At 41.0% G+C, this 18,407-nt stretch overlaps 3 protein-coding genes across 3 annotated transcripts in view; all 3 read left to right on the top strand.

Moving 5' to 3' along the window:
- Positions 1–1,565, top strand: part of LOC149952435 (acetylcholinesterase-like) — a 96,352-nt gene extending 94,787 nt beyond the window's left edge. The window contains exons 6-7 of the mRNA XM_090168544.1: positions 371–734; positions 1,344–1,565. Of these exons, the coding sequence (XP_090024670.1) occupies positions 371–734; positions 1,344–1,542 (563 nt within the window). The 3' untranslated portion in view covers positions 1,543–1,565. The remainder of the gene's footprint in view (positions 1–370; positions 735–1,343) is intronic.
- Positions 1,566–2,362: 797 nt separating this feature from the next.
- Positions 2,363–4,596, top strand: LOC149952434 (acetylcholinesterase-like). Its single transcript, XM_090168545.1, has 5 exons — positions 2,363–2,890; positions 2,948–3,330; positions 3,396–3,685; positions 3,752–3,974; positions 4,236–4,596. The coding sequence occupies exons 1-5, from the start codon at positions 2,437–2,439 to the stop codon at positions 4,248–4,250; spliced, it is 1,365 nt and encodes a 454-aa protein (XP_090024671.1). The 5' UTR covers positions 2,363–2,436; the 3' UTR covers positions 4,251–4,596.
- A 10,974-nt stretch (positions 4,597–15,570) lies between these two features.
- On the top strand, positions 15,571–18,090 carry LOC149952433 (acetylcholinesterase-like). Its single transcript, XM_090168543.1, has 7 exons — positions 15,571–15,625; positions 15,688–16,153; positions 16,215–16,597; positions 16,675–16,964; positions 17,031–17,253; positions 17,457–17,662; positions 17,726–18,090. The coding sequence occupies exons 2-7, from the start codon at positions 15,700–15,702 to the stop codon at positions 18,018–18,020; spliced, it is 1,851 nt and encodes a 616-aa protein (XP_090024669.1). The 5' UTR covers positions 15,571–15,625; positions 15,688–15,699; the 3' UTR covers positions 18,021–18,090.
- The last annotated feature ends 317 nt before the right edge of the window (positions 18,091–18,407 follow it).

Genomic DNA, 18,407 nt, shown 5'->3' with positions numbered 1-18,407 from the left:
ACACGAACCCAAACCTTAATGTTCGCATTTCCCTGCTGTTTGGTTTTGCGCTTGTTACTTCCAGGGGCTAGTAGGCCACACTTTGAAGCTCTCTGGCGCTCTTTTGACCCATCGTAGGAAAATGGTAAAAAATCGGCATACTTCTCAACTCACCCCCTACAACTCCTTCAAATTTGTGCATAACCTTTTGAAACACCCTGTATTTAACTTTTGCGGGGAGTTTATGGAAACAGCTATTGCAAACCGTGGTTATCAGTAGTTTGGGGTACGACGAACGAGTTGTACAAAGAAGCGAGAGTGCATACGTAAAAAGATCCTGTTTTCACCATTATCCCAGAGTCATTATAAGCGTAATTTATATTATTTCCAGGATTGACCAAGGACCAAATCAAATGGTGCAGCCACCATTACTTGTATTTGAAGAAGAACAGATTAAGCAGGACACCGAGTTACCCGAACTGGCTCAGAGACACAGCTTTGGCCGTGGCTTCCGACGCTTTGTACAACGTCGACGTTGAAATGTTCGCCGAAAGTTATTCGGGGGCTGGCAATAAAGTCTACCGATACGTTTTTGACCAGACTTTGCCCATCTTTAAATTTCCGGCGTACGCCAGAGCTGTCCACGTCAGCGATCAAATCTCCGTAATGGGTACGCAAGCTGACATCCTGTCCGAAGACTTGGCTAGGTTTGGTCGGGAAATGGCCAAACGATGGGCCGATTTCGCCCGTTGCGGGTAAGAAAAATATTTGTAGGGCCGTGTGAGTACTCGAACATCATCGAGTACTCGGCTTTTTTTGAGGTCGAGTACTCGAACTCGACCTCGAAAACGTAATATGAAAATACTCGTCGATTACCGAGTACCAAAAAATTGCATATTCGGGTACCCGATTTCTCGAATAAGCTGCTCTAAACTCGTCGAGTATTTGATTTTTCTATCCTCGTTGCTTCAAAGTTCGAAGAGAGGTTTTTACAACTTTTTGGGGGGGCAATAAACGGTACCTACAAAGTTGTGGAAACTGTGGTTCATGTAAATTAAAGGAATATTTATCATCATTGAAAGCTACTTTATACTCCTTTTTAAATTTAATTTCATAATTACTTGAATAAAACCAGCTCCTAATCAAGTACTCGATAACCCGACTTGTTAAAAATATTACTAAAGGTTTTTTTAGTTACTCGACTCGAATAAGTGAAAGTTTCCCCTAAATCAAGTACTCGATTACTCAATGAATTTTTTTTTAATTATCGATAACCGACTCGATCGTCTAAAACCACTAATCGCATAATATTGGTCTTTTTAGAAGTTGTATTTTAATTTTCTAAATAATTATTTAAATTGCAGGTACGCTAGCATCAAACCCGGCGAATGCGATTGGCCGGTATATGGCAACAGGGATCGCCATTATGCCATTTTGAAGTCCGGTGAAAGTCAAATTCTGAGCAGGTATCGAAACCACCAGTTTTACTTCTGGAAATGTGTCTTGCCTCATTTGAAGGAGCCCAAAGATCAAACCCAGAGTGTTAAGAAAATGAAATTGTAAATCACGCCAAATTTTAAGCATCAACAAAACATTTTACAAGCGCTGCTAGATAAACAACAAATTAAAAGATTTTGTTTCGCGCAACTTTACGATAAATAACTCGCGAATATTTGCGAAAATTACGTATTTTTTTAGGTTTTAAACAACGGTTGAATATACTTCTTTTAATTTTTACACGAATTAAGTTCGAACGAATTTAATTGAATAAAAATCATTTTACCATGTACATAAATAGTCTTCATTTACTAAAAATTACATTTTGCATCTAACAGGGTTGCCATACGTCAGGGAAAAGTCAGGGAATATAAGAATGGACCGAAAAAGTCAGGGAATTAAATTTTATCTTGGCACTTTTTTAAGGTTATTTTTTCGACCAGATCGATGACAAATTCTATGATTATCATTTATTTCCTTAACAGTGTGGCTAATTTTTTCAACATTGCAATAACCTTTTTACTGAAATATAAGTTCATTAAAATTTATTAACTTCTGATAAAAGTCCAATATAAAATAAAATTTTTGACTTAAGGGAAAATCTCTTAAAATGGTCAGGGAATAGTCAGGGAATTTGAATCCCAAAACTTTGTGGCAACCCTGTCTAATATTAAATTCCAAAATGGAAAGTTTCAAGTTCAAAGCGTAGCCATCATTTCGTTTCATCGCTGACGGAAACAACATCAGATGTAAATAGTCATTCAATCCGATCGAAGTCGGGGTTTATCGGGAAGAAAAACTGATAAAATTATGTAAGGCCCCCTTTCTAGCAGTCGTAGTTACCAAAGTGAAATCAGGAAATCCGCACAGACAGATATGAAATCTCCTGCCCAGTAAGCGTAGTTACTAACGTTACTTCAACTACAAAGATTTGTTTTAAACTTTTGGGTTCAAGAAAAAATGGCTAGGACGTGCTTTTGTCAGTTCATCTTGATTATTGTAGTGTATCGCGCTCAGTGCAAGTCCGTAGAAACTCTGGCTGGAGAGAATGTAGTAACCCAACCTGGGAAGGTGGTCGACACCAAAGTCGGACCTATAGAGGGTGTCCAATTAACGGGGAATACGGGCAAGAAGGTCACGGCCTATTTGGGAGTTCCCTACGCCGAACCACCTCTGGGAGAACTCAGGTTCCGCCCGACCGTTCCCTACCAAGGCAAGTTCGAAGAGCCCTTCAAGGCCAATCACGCTCCAAGGACCTGTTACCAAAGCGGGCCGGAACGCTTATTGAGTTCCCTCCGGAAGTACGGTTTCCACATGAGAAGGCCGTTCTCCGAAGACTGCCTCCAGCTTAACATCTACGTCCCCGAAAATGTCCCTGAAAAGGCTCCGGTTTTGGTTTATTTTCACGGAGGAGGTAACGATAAAAAATTATATCGCTTACAGATCCTTGATATTTAATGGTTTTTCCTAGCTTTCTACCTTGGTTCCTCACTGGCATTCTACCAGAAGGGCGAAACTTTAGCGGCAGAAGAGAACATCATAGTCGTAACGGTCAACTATCGTCTCGGGGTCCTGGGGTTCTTAAGTTTGGGCAATGAAGAGGCCCCTGGTAATGCCGGTCTATTCGACCAGCAAATGGCATTGATCTTCGTCCACGAAAATATCGCGTCTTTCGGAGGAAATCCCGGTGACGTCACCATTGCCGGAACTAGCTCCGGTTCCGCTTCGGCCGCCTACCACATCCTGTCACCCGGAAGTACGGGATTGTTCGAGAAAGTAATTTTGCAAAGTGGAGTCCCAGCCAATCCATGGGCTTATGGCAGCCTGGAAACAGTCGTAAAGAGGTCTTACCAGGTAAAATGGTTCACCGAACTGAAATTAGACTCCCATAATACATAGGTTCAAGTACGCGTTTTCAGGTTGCAACAGATACGGGATACAAGGGTAAGATGGACCCTCCCAGCGTGGCCAAGTATTTAAGATCGCTGGATCCAGAAGACTTGATTGAAGGAAACCACTTCGGAAACTTTGCCGCCGACGAAAACATCATTCTGCCCACCGTCGACGGACACTTCTTGAGGAAAGACCCTGATCACGCCATCATCGACGCCATGGGCCCGGGGGGTAAAAACGTCAGCGTGCTCATTGGTAGCACTTCCGACGAAGGTTCCAACTTTGCTATTTTGTCGCACCCGGAACTTTTCCTCCGGTACGCGTACCAAAACTTTCATTTTAAGGTTTTTATAGCGTAGCTGATTCGAAATCATTATCTTAGTTACGAAGACAACGCCATCAACTTTTACGAGTACGAACAGTTGATTCGAAGTTACGGTTTTGGAGATGAAGAGGCCTTCGCCATCACCCATAATTACGCCAAGAAAGAGAAGCAAGGAGATCCTCATTACGTCCGGGACCTGGCTATGGAGACCATCGGGGATTACTTGTTCGTCTGCGACATCAACGAGTTTACAGAGACTTTGGCTGATCATGGACTGAAAGTGGGTCATCTTAATTGAGCTCCCATTTGTCATCCCGAATTTTCCGAAATTTAAAAGATCGCCTAACGGTGCAGACGCTATTTATTTATTCGGTACTTTTTTGAGACCCATCGAGGACGGTCTCGACGATAAAACAAAGGCATTCCTTCAGGTTAGCAAGAAGGTCATGCGTCGATTTGGAAATTTCATAAAACACGGGTAGCATTCAAACATTTAGGACTATTTCCGTCTGAATCTCTAAATGGAAATACACCGTTTCAGGGTCCCCAACATTGAAGGAGTGGAGCCTCATTTCCCCCTGTTCAAGACGCAGGAGGGCCGCGTCCTGGTCATGAAGGCGGGACAGGACGAAATCGTCCACCATCCGCGAGGCAAGGAATGTGCCGTCTTCAGAGAGATTGTCCCCGAGGTGGAGAAATTCACAAGATGCAAAGGGTCGCGCGCCAACCTCCATCACAGTAATAGGCTCCACCCTCAACATCACCATTCGCGTGAAAAAGGTCATGATCACGAAGAAAATTATGACAAAGAAATCAATCATCACGAAGATCATTAAGTTGCAATCCTTGTACATTAATTTCACTGTGTTTCAAATTAATAAAGTTACGCGGCATTTATAAATTCCACATTTCATTATAATTTTTGCGTCCTTAAGTCTATCAGTTTTGCATTTTTAGCGTTTTTTTACTGAAAGAATAATTGCACATTTTTGGTGAACTTCAGTCATTTACTGAAGGTGGGGCCCTTGGCACTAAGTTGGTGGGGGCATGGGCCTATGTAAGGAAAGCGTAAAAACGCAAAACTCGCGTGTCCCGCGAAGCTGAGCTTATGTGACGAGAATAATGATTTTCAAATAATTAATCAACAAGCCTGTTGTGTTTTTCTCTTAAACCGAATCAGTGAAAAATCCATTGATTTCATCAGTGAGTGATAAATGACACATAATCCCCTTTAAAGAAATTGGGCCTAGCGACAAAGGTAGGGCAAGACCCACGTAACTGCACTTGATATAAAACAACACCATGGTCACTTTTGCCCAAGGCCGCCAACACCTCAGGGTCGAAGGCAAGGGAAAGGTCCGAGGAAAGAATTAAATCAAGAACATTGTCTTTACAGAAAAGGCCACCATTTCTAGTGGGGGAATTAACAATTTGAGTGAGTGAATTATAAAATATACAGTCGAGGAATGATTTAGTAAACCGACAAGCAGGTGGAATGGGTGTGAGGGACTGCCAGCATATAGATGGGTAGTTAAAGTCCCCAACAATTAACAAAGAAAGTTTACGGTGTACACAGTAGGTATTAATGGCTGAGATAAAAGTGTATAATAGGTTATGGTTTACATACCTGCGGTTATTAGCACGATATACAACTGCGATAATGGTAACAGTGGAGGGGGTACCACCGTGGGTGAGAGAAACAATTAATATATCTAGACCCTGCACATTGTGTTTAAAATTATTGAGATCAATGTCAGAAAAGGAGAGAGCCCTCGCGTTGAAAGAGTAATTAACATAAAGAGCGACTTCTCCATAATTATTCAGATCTCTATCCTGTCTGAACAGAGAATAACCCGGAAAAATATGTTCACTGTCTGAGTGTTCAGAAGACCAGTGGGTTTCGGTTATAGCTGCAAAGGCAACATTGTGCACAGTAAGGAGGTGAGCGAGTTCATTAGGCTTATATACAGAGGTGAGCCCTTGAGCATTTGTAAGGAGAGCTGATGATGTAGAGAGTTGAGAGCCACTGTTGTGAAGTCCAGAGAAGAGTTTCTGATGTGGCAGAAGAGACTTGAGGCACTTCACATATAAGGCAGTGTGTGGGCGGAAGGAGACAGCGGAGGCACTAAGAGCAGGTAGACTAGGTTCGAAAGGGCTGATTTAGCAGCCAGGGAGGAGGAAACCCGTTATGAGGTGCAAGGAACTGAGGAACGCAATTAGGGGGAGAGGTATTGCCCCAGTGAGGAGGCTGAGTAAATGCAGAATAACCGTAGGGAATGGGAGAAATATCTCTAGGAACTTGATTGTTTGAGGTAAGTGGCCGATCGAGATGGGGTGCTGAGGTAAGGAGTGGACTAGGAAAAACATTAGGATTAGTTAGAGTAGCAAGCGACGTAGAGGGGGGTCCCGCATGCTGATTCACACCAATGAAGGCAGGGAAATGGTTCCCCGGCCAAGGGTGCCGCACGTTAGACCGCACCTTTGGGCGGACAAAGATGTCCGCAGGGTTATGGGGAGATGAATCTTGAAGAGAAGGCAGGTGACGAGGTGCAGAACCACGTACAACCTTGAAATTTCTAATGACCCAGTCATTCGAACCGTCCTTTTGACACTCTGCTAACTTGGCCCTAGCCTCGGCATACCTCCCTCTCTGAAGAGGGGTAAAGTCATTACGCGCAGCAAACGGGTAGCTTGGGTCTTCAACTGAACGAAGACGAATGAAGGCAAATACCTTTTCCTTGTGGTGAGGAGAGTGAAGAACAACCTTGATAGGTCTGGGCTGTGAGGTGGAGATGGAACGATTTTGCCGAGACGGAACAGACGAGCAAAGTTATCAATTCCACATAACGACACGAAATGAGAGACGTCAGAGAAGTCCCTCGTTTCCGTAGATAATGTGGAGCTCATATTACGGCGGGGCCGATTTGTTATATTTTTTAAACATGAAGTGGGTAATTTCTGTTATCTTGCTGTTTCCGTTGTTTCGTGTCACTACAGTTTTCTGCTTTTCATTGTAAAAACGTTCGGTTTCCTTGAATAATAAAAATAAGATGGTTTGTGGAAACTGAGTCGCCATCTATATGTCATTTGACACGATATTTGATATGAAAGTAGTAAATCTTAATTTATTTTAGGATCAACATAAAAATGGCAAAGTAATTACTGTATGCAATATTCGAATGAATCACAGACATTTTAAGTTAATTTAATTTATATTTAATTACGAAATCATCGGTTTCAAATGGAGTGAATTATGTTTCTGTAATTTCGCCTGGTAGATTCTGGAAAAACTATTTGGGGAAACACCAAAAAGACTCACAATTGTCAGTGTTGCCTATGTTCGAAAGTCGAAATTTTCATTGCTGGATAGCAGACTACTGCTGGCCTTAAAATACTCATGGATGTCCCCCCATAAGGGTCCAAGTTATAGATCATCTTTCATTATTATAGGTTATAAACTTGTAATTTTTAGGTAAAATGACTTATTTTAAATTAAAAAAATACTAAAACCGGCATTATTTACTCGTATTTAAAATTCCACGCAAAATAGTCGCGCATTGCGTTAAATATTTCGTCGCGTGAATTTATGTAGCTCTATTAAATTTGTATGTATGTTTGTAGGAACTGAGTACTAACATAAGTGTATGGTAATAATATTTAAAAAACTCAATTATATAGAGAGGTAAAGACAAACGTTATAAAACGTGTGTACGGTACTACTGCGGCTACTTTCGCTACGCCAATTTAAGGAAGAAGGTGTCGTTGCTTAAAATTAAGCACCGATTATTTAAATTATAATTATTTAAAAAAATAAATGGAGACTTTATAGCTTTGGTATCAAATAAGCAGTTTCGTGGGAATCAGTTATTTATTATCTGAACACTTACATTACAGCTACATTGCGCTAAACTGGGAACCCCGGGAATAAACCGAATAATCTACACAAACTCATCTATCAGGAATCCATACCTCTACTTGGAATGCTTATCCTGCCGTATCGCGTATGGTAAGATCACTCTGACGGCTTTGGCCCCGCCTACGAGATAAAAAATTCCCTTTGCACGCGCTCCCCTCTCGCGTTGTTGTTCGTTAAGTTAACATAGTGACGTCAAAAAAAAACCGTCAGCCACATCGATACGAAAATCTGCCGCGATAAGCATTCCAAGTAGAGGTATGGATTCCTGCATATATGTTATAAAAATTTAGTATCGTCAACCTATCCGTACTTCTCGAGGTACTTCTTCACAACGCGACGTAGAATTGTAACTACTAATTACTTTTTTTTTATAAATGTTTGATACAGAGAGACCAATGACGACCAATATGTTTAAATGGACTTATTAAAATTATAATTTTTTTAATGGTTATTTTGATGATTTAAATAATTAAATTTATTTTAATCGTGGCCATGCGGCGTGTATAGTTTTGAACAGCATCATCAAGGTGGGGCACACTTTTTAACTATATATTTTTCAAGGGCAAACTGATGCTGGGAAAAATAAGTCGACATTTACCTCTTTAATATTCGTGATTGGCTCTTATTTTATTTGAGTGGCAGCCTATGAACTAACTTCAGCAAGGAGTGGAGAGGAAAATGATGCCGAGAATCATGCAGTCGCGGAAAAATTGTGCAAATTACTACAAACATTTTGTAGGCAGCAAGGCTCTATTATTGAATGTAAACCCTTTTGGAGTAGAGTGGAAACCTAGCCCAGGCGAGGCGTTGTGCTGCAGCACACTTAGCACATATGTAAATTAAGCACTGCTGGATAGTAAATTTCGCTCCGCCCCAACGATAACGCACTGAAAACATGCCATAATTTAAAAGCATTTTGAAAATAAAATTGTAGGTCTATTCATTGTTTGATTGTAGAATTAGGAGGCGTCTACTTTATATTATTCCTAAAATCCCAAGACTAACGAAAATACACAGCTCTAGATAATTTTGAGCTTTAGAAAACCTAGGATAAATACCACCGCCCATGAAAATTATCACAAAATAATCGTTTTCCCCACAGAGCCAAAATGGACCCTTAAATTCCCACAATAAGGGAAATTTCCCACAATCTGGCAAGGCTGGAATCAATGTTTTTCTAGGGAATTTGAATTATTGGTAATTTAGCGCCACCGTTTGAGGCGTTTTAGAACGTATCTTTTTAGGCATCCTTTCAACGTTTGAAAACCATTTTAAAATTCATTTTCGAGTTTCATTGATTAATGTTATTATTTTAGGGTGATTTCTTATGACAGTTCGCGGGAGCTAGCAGCTGGTCTAGAGAAAAATTTATATTCGCCATCTTAAACTATATGGCCGTGGGGTGCATTTAGTTTGTGATAATTCTAATTCAGAAGCTCAGAAAATTTTCATTCTGAGAAACTAGACACTTCTTCTGACCGAGAATAGAATCATTGGTTTTTGACCATTCTCAGCCCAAGAGTTAGAATAGTTTCGAGGTACCTTGCCGACAGAAATCAAAATGTCGGGGTGTAGTGCTGCTGTTATTGATGTGACCATAGAGGAATAGCCCTGGAGTGGTATTGATAGTTCTGATTGGGCTAAGCACTGACGTTCCTCTTCAGAAATCTCGTAAAGGGGGATGTAGAAACGGGTGGTATGTCGAGGTAGACTTTTATCTATTCCTCCTTGTTTTCATACATTCCAACACAGGCAGCGCGATCATGGCGCGATCTACCGGTTAGGGTTTGAATTCTTTAAAAAGTCTACCTCGACTTTCCTCCCCTTTTCCCCCCGTCTCGAGCTGGCACTACGCGGTCGGATTTAGCGCCATCTTTCCTTTCCCCTCCTCTACTATTCCTCCATGTTTTCATACATTCCAACACAGGCAGCGCGATCATGGCGCGATCTACCGGTTAGGGTTTGAATTCTTTAAAAAGTCTACCTCGACTTTCCTCCCCTTTTTCCCCCCGTCTCGAGCTGGCACTACGCGGTCGGATTTAGCGCCTTCTTTCCTTTCCCCTCCTCTACTATTCCTCCATGATGTGATACTATACTTAGAAGATAGCTCCGCCGATCAAACGCCGCCGCCGCCGATTATTTAGATAACGCCGAAACGCCGCCGCCGATAAATTTAATTTCAGTGGCGCCGCCGCCGCTGAAACATTTTCATTTCGCCGCCGAATTAATTTCCACTATTAAAGTATAATAATTACGTTTTGAGATCTAAACTACATAGATTTTTCTTTTGGTAGTGCTACGATTCCTAGGCTGTTGGGTGCACCGTACTAGCGTTATAAAATTAAAAATAATTAATAATTTCCAAAAGATCTGGCACCACTGCACCGCGCGCACCAAGATTTTCTGCAGCAGATAGCTGGGATAGGAGAGAGAGAAACCTAGGAGGATTCAAGTGTACCTGGAGAACAATTCGGGGGGCCACGGGAGAGGCTGCTCAAAGCCTCAAACCCTTGGACATAAAACTACAACGGAGCCATCTAGTGGGGAAAATGTGAACTATGACCACGTGTTTGGTTTAGGAACTGGATAAAAAATTATATTTTTATGGCACCTAGAATCGCTACGACAGTTGTCAAAGCAACAATATTTCCCCATAATTAAATTTAAAACTTAATATTCATTGCAACTTTCTTTGAAATTATATAGTTTTCGGGCAAATTTCTTCGACGTGGCCTAAGCTAAAAACCGTTAAAGTTCGAAATACTGTCTAGCAGACGAATGTTTTGGTAGCTCCTAGGTTACTTTGAAGCAAAGACTATGTAAGCTATCGCTACATAGACTGGAGACTCTATGCTCTAAAAAGGTTGACAATTTTACACCTAGTGCCACGTAGTATCCGTGGATGGAACTAAAATAACGTAACTGTTCTGCCATCTATCTTCTCTTTGGAGAACAAAAAAGGGCTGTAAAAATATTGAATTTGAATTACATTTTTTCTAACTCCTATATGCCTAAAAATTATATTCTTATACTATTAAGTGATACTAAGTCATTGTTACATATGAATATTAATTAAAAAATATAAAAATTATAGATATCTGCTATTTTTTTATTTTCAACTATAAGCTATAATTTGAGAACATAATTGCAATACACAATTTCTCCAAATAGTCATAGTTCCATATGATAATTAACTAAAGAAATAAAAAATGGTATAAATATTATAGATAATATATGCTATATTTTATTGAAAAAAAAATGGATATACAAATGTTCTTCCAAGCAGGACCTTTATTTTTAGATCTTTAGCATTTCAGTAAAAGCCATTCGGTAACTTTAATTACTGTCTCAGTTGATACGAATGTATAGGCTAACAAACCAATTTTCATAACAAGTTTAATCTTAATAAGTTTAATCATTTTAGTCTTCCTACTTCTCAGCAACATCTACAGTTTTTATGTCCCTGTTCCACCAATTCCTCGTCTGTGAAAAACAAGTTTCAGTACTGAGAAGACAGAAATTTGTAAAAAATGATCTTACCAGAATAAGGTTTTTCACTTAAATTGTTTTTTCCATTTTCGATTGACTGAATTTATTGAATTCTATCTTTAAAAGGGTAGGACTGTATGCAAAATTGTAAATATTTTATCTGACCCTTAATGTCCAAATCTTCCTTACTTTCTTTACTGTCGTAGTGGGTGGAATATTTTTTTTTGCTGTTAAAATTTAAGAATGCCAGATAAACAATTAGCTTAGCATCCAAGATGGGTAATCTTTAACAATTTTTTATCAGATCTTTTGTTTTGTTTTTTCTTTTTTTGTCGCTCTTCTGCAAGATCCCAATTGATGAATATAACAGCATAAAAAATCCTCATTTTTAAATATACACAAATTATTTTGTGTTTGAACCCAGGGCACATATTATCAGCCTCGACATCTTTGGTTTCTTTTATCATTTTAGATAAAATTTTGGCTTTGTGCATTTTCCCATTAAACACCTTTAAAAAAACTTTTTCGATTTGTAACATAAATGCTGTTACAACATCAGATGGAGAAATTAATCCCCCAAAATCTCCCTTCTTATAGTTATAGGCTTTTAAATGTGTGAAGGTCTGATTTTGGTCCTCCAGGTACTCAGATTCGGTAAAAAATCGACAAATAGTTTTATCACTGTCACATTCATGGGAATATCTAACTTTTCTTATTACACTTCCCGTGACATAAGTTAATGCATTCATGTCGATTGCGTTCCCAAACGCCTCAGCAACTGCGTGAGCATCAATTTCTTTAAGCCCCGAAACCTTTTTTTTGTAACTCTGATTATTTGAGTCTTTTTCTTCAAATTGTTCACACTCTTCATCTGTAGAATTAATGTTTCTCACTTTTTGCAAGGACTTCAAACTAAGCAAAATTTCACCAAAATCCGATTCACAATTTTGCCCGTATAGTCTTTGCTTTGTAGGTTTTAACTTCCTCCCCCCCTACGCGAGAACTAGTTTTGAGGACGATAAAACCGTCATCGACTGGGAAGTGAAGTCAATAACGTCATATCCTTGCAACAAGGTATCATTATGAAAAAATTATTTCAGGCACACTTATGATTAAATAAGTTACATCTGATAGTATGTAACCAAAGTTACCTCATCTTTGTTTTGGAAAAAAGTGGTTCCTATTTTAATAAAAAACATTCTATTAAACATGTATATTTTAAATGTGTTTAACAATTTAAGTTATAGCGGTCTATTAAAAGGCTGGCGCTATTTCTGAGGGGGGGGGGGGGCATTTTTTCCCCTTAGGCGCCACCGCCGCCGATTTTTTTCAACGCCGCCGATTATTTTCTGAAAATCGGCGAGCCACGCCGCCGCCGAACTAATTATCGTTCCCGCCGCCGCCGTTGAAAATTGGTTCGGCGCTATGCTCTAACTATACTAACTCGAACCAGATAGAAATTACAATGGGAATACGAAAGAAGGGTGGATGGTAAGTAATATTTCGTCAATATTGGTCATTGATTTTGAATGTGTAACCTACTCATTTTAAATTGTGCTCTAGAGCCAAGGCCTATCAGAAACACGTCCTTTTTTGTTTTGATTTTTTAGATGCATTTTAAGAAACGCTTCTGTTTTCAATCTCACGCTAAGAATTTTTCTGACTCGGAAAAAATATTTTTGTCAGAACACAGTATGACTAACTAGACGCACCCTTGTACACTCATTTTTGGTTTTCGTAACTAGATAGATAGCATATAAGCAAACGTTTTAACTACCTTTTTCATTTAAAAATTTATACGGAAGTTCATTCCGCCGCCGCGCTCGCCGCTAGCTCGGATAATAGTTGAGAAGCTACCTCGGATAATAGTTGAGAAGCTACCTCGGATAATAGTTGAGAAGCTACCTCGGATAATAGTTGAGAAGCTACCTCGGATAATAGTTGAGAAGCTACCTCGGATAATAGTTGAGAAGCTATCTCGGATAATAATTGAGAAGCTACCTCGGTTTGCTGATAGATGGCAGCAGCGCTAAGTTCGCAGAAAGCGTTCACCGTGTAACCCGGAGATATCTTTAAGTATTGGGAATCCACTGGTATTCAACGTGAGGGTGGCTTTTTTATAATCGGCGAAGATTTGTGCACGGACTGTGTATAGAATATACAATTTAAATATGTTTTTTAGATTTAATATAATTGTATATTCGTTTTTTACTTTCATTTAAATTTATACAGATGTTCAACGTTACCAGCGTTTTATAAAAGCGACATAATTATATTATACACAAACCAGTTCTTTTAACTGAAAAAAATAACATTTTGTTATTTTTATTTAACAGCGAAACTGTCCAACAGCTAATAAAATAAAATAGTATAAAAGTCCCAACGATTGCGACCACATGTAGCGTGGACCCAGCATGGGTAGTAGCACCCTACTACTCATGGTCTCACCCTCGATGCAAGCCACTCAACCCGACAAAAGGCGCAGCAATGGGGCAACCAACTTACAGCAACTCCAGCCGACACTCTACTTACGTAGGTAGAGAGCCAACACCCGGTGTTGCCCCAAAAGGCCGGGAAACAGGACCACCGCGCCTCATACAGAAAATTTTCTTCGGGGGGGTTTCCCAGACATCCGGGGGTGCCGGTATCCAGTGGCGAGCGTAGCACTCCATGCACGCCTGGCAGTGGCGTCGGAAAAAGGGGAAGCTCCGGGGGGGGGGGGGGGGCGATAGACTTTTTTGCTGAAAGGAACACTGACAGCAGGCTGCCCAATCCTCGGAGGCGGCCAGTTTGAAAGGATCCTCTCCGTTAGTCTGAGCCGAAACTCAGATTCCAGCCCATACCTGACCGAAGTCGGAGGTGGAGATAGGACCATTTGATCAGAGCTAACATCTCCCAGTGCACCACCGCCCTTACGGGTTGCAAGAGCCGAACCCCGACTCCCCGGTAAAGCCACCAGTTATTGCGCACTCTGACCCGTTAAGAGCCCGTGGACACGGACCGTTTCCGGATCTGAACCTCTTTTATCAAATTGCGCATTTCAACCCAATTGGAAGTGATCCGCCTTGATATTTTCCACACATTGTTGTTATGTAAAGTTACAGAAATTCCGTAACTATCCGACTATCTGTCCCTTCCGAGACGTACAATTTAAAAAAATGAACGCGGTTTTTTCAGTTCAGAGAACTGGTTTATGTATAATTTGATATTCAACTAGTGAATTATAAAACCGTAGCACGTTAAATTATCCTTTCCCGAAATTATCAACGTTAAACTAATATTACGCCTTGGCGAACATATTAGGTAAAACCTCTTTTAAAATAGTGTCGGAAGTTGGTTTAGACTGTAATGAATTAGTATGTATTTTAAAAGGCCTCCATCTTGTATAACTAAAGTACCGTTCAGACTATGCCATTTTATCGGTATCAAATTAATGATTAATTTCCGAAGTGAATTTCCGATATATTAATTAATTATTCACCCGACCATGGACACTGTATCTCTAACCGGACGGGAAAAGCTGTAGCTTCCACCGTACAAAATCACCTGTCGCCACCACCGTCTCTCTGTAAAGGGGGGAAGGTTCTAGAATGTTGAAAGTTTCGGGCTGTCAAGGCCATATAATTCGTCACGTGATCAACAAAACATTCCGTTTGAAATGGGGGTTTACATTCTCCCGAATGACCTTGACGGCCCTGCGAATCGAGTACGGCCGACTATTTCAGCTAATACGAAGTAGAACGCAAACGGACAGTGAGGGGGTACCTCTTTTAGGCTGCTTTTCCCGTACTGTTAGAAATAGTGTCCATGACCCGACACTGTTCACACTTTTCTAGCAAATTATCCGTTTATATTGAAATTTGGTGGGTCGAAATAGCACGGCAATTGTTCACACGTTTCGGCTTCCTCCAATGGGATTGCTCGTATTTTTTATTGACGTCTGCTATAATGTTTCCTGTTTGAAATTAAAAAACTAGAATTAGCCTTTCAAAATTATTTGGGTCTGTTATTTCGACAAAGCAATACTATATAGTAAGCAGTCAACGGGTCAAATGTTTCAAAGTTACCGCGTCAGTAACGTTACGGAATAGTTTAATAGGTTGAATTTCATAAAGTTGTTTATCTCAAACAAATTGTACACTAGAAAAACGGTTCTGTCGTTCATACTGCTTAATTCACTGCCAATTAGTTGAAAATGTTTGGTGGCCAAACTAATTGACCTTTAAAAGTGGAATAGTCTGAATGCCAATAAAGTGTCGCTCTAAATGTTTAATAACCCCCTGGAACATCCCAACACACAATCCGCAAAAGACGACTTTTAGTTAGAAGCTCAAAGCGTAGCCCTGATCTTGATTAATCGGTGGAGGGCACAACATCAGTTGTAATCAGACACCGCCAGTCCTTCAAATCGATCCAACCCGGCCTTTATCGCCTGAAAAAACTGATTATTAAAATAGAGGGCCCACGGTCTTAGTTACCATCGTGAAAACGAAAATCGTCTCAGACAGATAAGAAGTCTCCGTCTAGTAAGTGAACGCCAATTTCGCTAACATTACTTCAAATGTTCAGATTTTTTTGGACCTTTTAGGCGAATATAAAAATGACTCGGGCCAACTTTTGTCTGTTCATCTTGGTCATCGTAGTGTATCGTGCCCAGTGCAAGTCAGTAGAAACACCGGCTGGAGAGAACGAAATACCCCAACCTGGGAAGGTGGTCGCCACCAAAATCGGACCTATAGAGGGTGTCCAATTAACGGGGAATACGGGCAAGAAGGTCACGGCCTATTTGGGAGTTCCCTACGCCCAGCCGCCTCTGGGAGAACTCAGGTTCCGCCCGACTGTTCCCTACCAAGGCAAGTTCGAAGAGCCCTTCAAGGCCAATCACGCTCCAAAGGTCTGTTACCAAAGCGGATCAGAACGCTTACAGAAATTCCTCAGGAAAATCGGTTTGCATTTGAAAAGACCGTTCTCCGAAGACTGCTTGCAGCTTAACATCTACGTCCCAGATAATGTCCCTGAAAAGGCTCCGGTTTTGGTTTATTTTCACGCAGGAGGTAAAGATGAAAAATATCGGTACTGCTTACAGATCCTTAATATGTTATGGTTTACTCCCAGGTTTCTACTTTGGTTCCTCAATAGCATACAATCTGAAGGGCGAAACCTTAGCGTCGGAAGAGAACATCATAGTCGTAACGGTCAACTACCGTCTCGGAGCCCTGGGGTTCTTGAGTCTGGCCAATGAAGAGGCCCCTGGTAATGCCGGTCTATTCGACCAGCAAATGGCATTGATCTTCGTCCATGAAAATATCGCGTCTTTCGGAGGAAATCCCGGTGACGTCACCATTTCAGGAAGTAGTTCTGGTTCGGCTTCCGCCGCCTACCACATCCTGTCACCCGGAAGTACGGGATTGTTTGAGAAAGTCATATTGCAAAGTGGAGTCCCATCCAATCCATGGGCTTATGGCAGCCTCGAAACAGTCGTAAAGAAGTCTTACCAGGTAAAGTGTTTGTCAGACGAAAAGTTTGGCTTCCATGGTATTTAATTTCAATTGCACGGTATATTTCACGTTTTGAGGTTGCGACAGATACTGGATACAAGGGTAAGATGGACCCATCCAGCGTGGCCAAGTATTTGAGATCCTTGGATCCGGAGGACTTGAACGATGGAAATCATTTCGGAGACGTGAGTGCCGACGAAAACATAATTCTGCCCACCGTCGACGGACACTTCTTGAGGAAAGACCCTGATCACGCCATCATCGACGCCATGGGCCCGGGGGGTAAAAACGTCAGCGTGCTCATTGGTAGCTCTTCCAACGAAGGTGCCCTTTTCGCTGTTTTGTCGCACCCGGAACTTTTCCTCCGGTAGGCGCCCGAAAGTTTTCTTTTGAAAGGGTCTATAGTGTAACTGATTCGAAATCATTGTCTCAGCTACGAAGATAACGCCATCAACTTCTACGAGTACGAACAATTAATACGAAGTTATGGTTTCGGGGACGAAGAGGCCTTTGCCATCACCCATAATTACGCCAAGAAAGAGAAGCAAGGAGATCCCCATTACGTCCGGGACCTGGCTATGGAGACCATCGGGGATTACTTGTTCGTCTGCGACATCAACGAGTTTACAGAGACTTTGGCTGATCATGGACTGAAGGTAAGTCATTTAATAATAATAATAATTTATAATAATGACAATCAGCTATAGGCTAATACCCAAGGCACCAAGGTGGCTGGGTTACAATACTTAGGAGGGTGGTGGAAAAACCTTCATGCAACGCGAACGAACAACTCCATGCACTAACTATTTAATAGGGTGATTAAAAGGTCGCTATAGGTTACAAACTAGAATCTCTGTAGGTGTATCGTTATATCTATGACCTTGTGCAACCATTTGACACCCCGAATATGCCGAAATTCAAAGGAGCGACTCATGGTTCAGACGGCATTTCGTTATTCGGGACATTTTTGAAACCCAGCGAGGATGGTCTCGACGACAAGACAAAGGCATTCCTTCAGGTTAGCAGGAAGGCCATGCATCGATTTGGCAATTTCATAAAACACGGGTAACATTCAAACAATTAGGACTATTTCCGTCCGAATCTCTAAATGGAAATTCACCGTTTCAGGGACCCCAACATTGAAGGAGTGGAGCCTCATTTCCCCCTGTTCAAGACGCAGGAGGGCAGCGTCTTGATCATGAAAGCGGGACAGGACGAAGTCATCCACCATCCGCGAGGCAAGGAATGCGCCGTCTTCAGAGAGATTGTCCCCATCGTGGAGAAATTAACAAGATGCAAAGGGTCGCGCGCCAACCTCCATCACAGTAATAGGCTCCACCGCCAGCATCACCATTCGCGTGAAAAAGGTCATGATCACGAAGAAAATGATGACAAAGAAATCAATCATCACGAAGATCATTAAATTTCAATCCTTGTACATTAATTTCACAGTTTCCAGTTAATAAAGCTACGCGAGATTTATAAATTCCACATTTCATTATAATTATTGCATCCATAATTCTATCAGTTTTGCATTTTTAGCGTTTTTTTACTGAAAGAATAATTGCACATTTTTGGTGAACTTCGGACATTCTTCTTCATAGTTGCAGGGATCCGTGCAGAGGCGTAGAGGCTGCGAGTTTTAGTTTTTCTTCACGCTAGATGCGCCAAGTGGCTAACCACTTCCTGAAATTACAGTGATTACAGCCTCTTGTAGTGCAAAGTCTGTAATCGATTACGTAATCACTAGTACAGTCAAGCTACAAGCTTGTACACCGATTACGAATAGTGACCAGCCTCTCGAGATGCG

Source organism: Leiobunum rupestre, chromosome 3 (genome assembly GCF_980474605.1).
Source record: "Leiobunum rupestre chromosome 3, qqLeiRupe1.1.hap1, whole genome shotgun sequence".
In the NCBI taxonomy this organism is placed as follows: domain Eukaryota; kingdom Metazoa; phylum Arthropoda; class Arachnida; order Opiliones; family Sclerosomatidae; genus Leiobunum; species Leiobunum rupestre.
This window is presented reverse-complemented; position numbering and strand designations above follow the sequence as displayed.

Bases quoted from the DNA above. Each gene is read 5' to 3' on its own strand.
- LOC149952434 (XM_090168545.1), top strand. From the start codon at position 2,437: ATGGCTAGGACGTGCTTTTGTCAGTTCATCTTGATTATTGTAGTGTAT. The intron at 2,891-2,947 runs GTAACGATAAAA...GGTTTTTCCTAG, and splicing joins GGTTTATTTTCACGGAGGAG to CTTTCTACCTTGGTTCCTCA. The intron at 3,686-3,751 runs GTACGCGTACCA...TCATTATCTTAG, and splicing joins CACCCGGAACTTTTCCTCCG to TTACGAAGACAACGCCATCA.
- LOC149952433 (XM_090168543.1), top strand. From the start codon at position 15,700: ATGACTCGGGCCAACTTTTGTCTGTTCATCTTGGTCATCGTAGTGTAT. The intron at 16,154-16,214 runs GTAAAGATGAAA...GTTTACTCCCAG, and splicing joins GGTTTATTTTCACGCAGGAG to GTTTCTACTTTGGTTCCTCA. The intron at 16,598-16,674 runs GTAAAGTGTTTG...TCACGTTTTGAG, and splicing joins TCGTAAAGAAGTCTTACCAG to GTTGCGACAGATACTGGATA.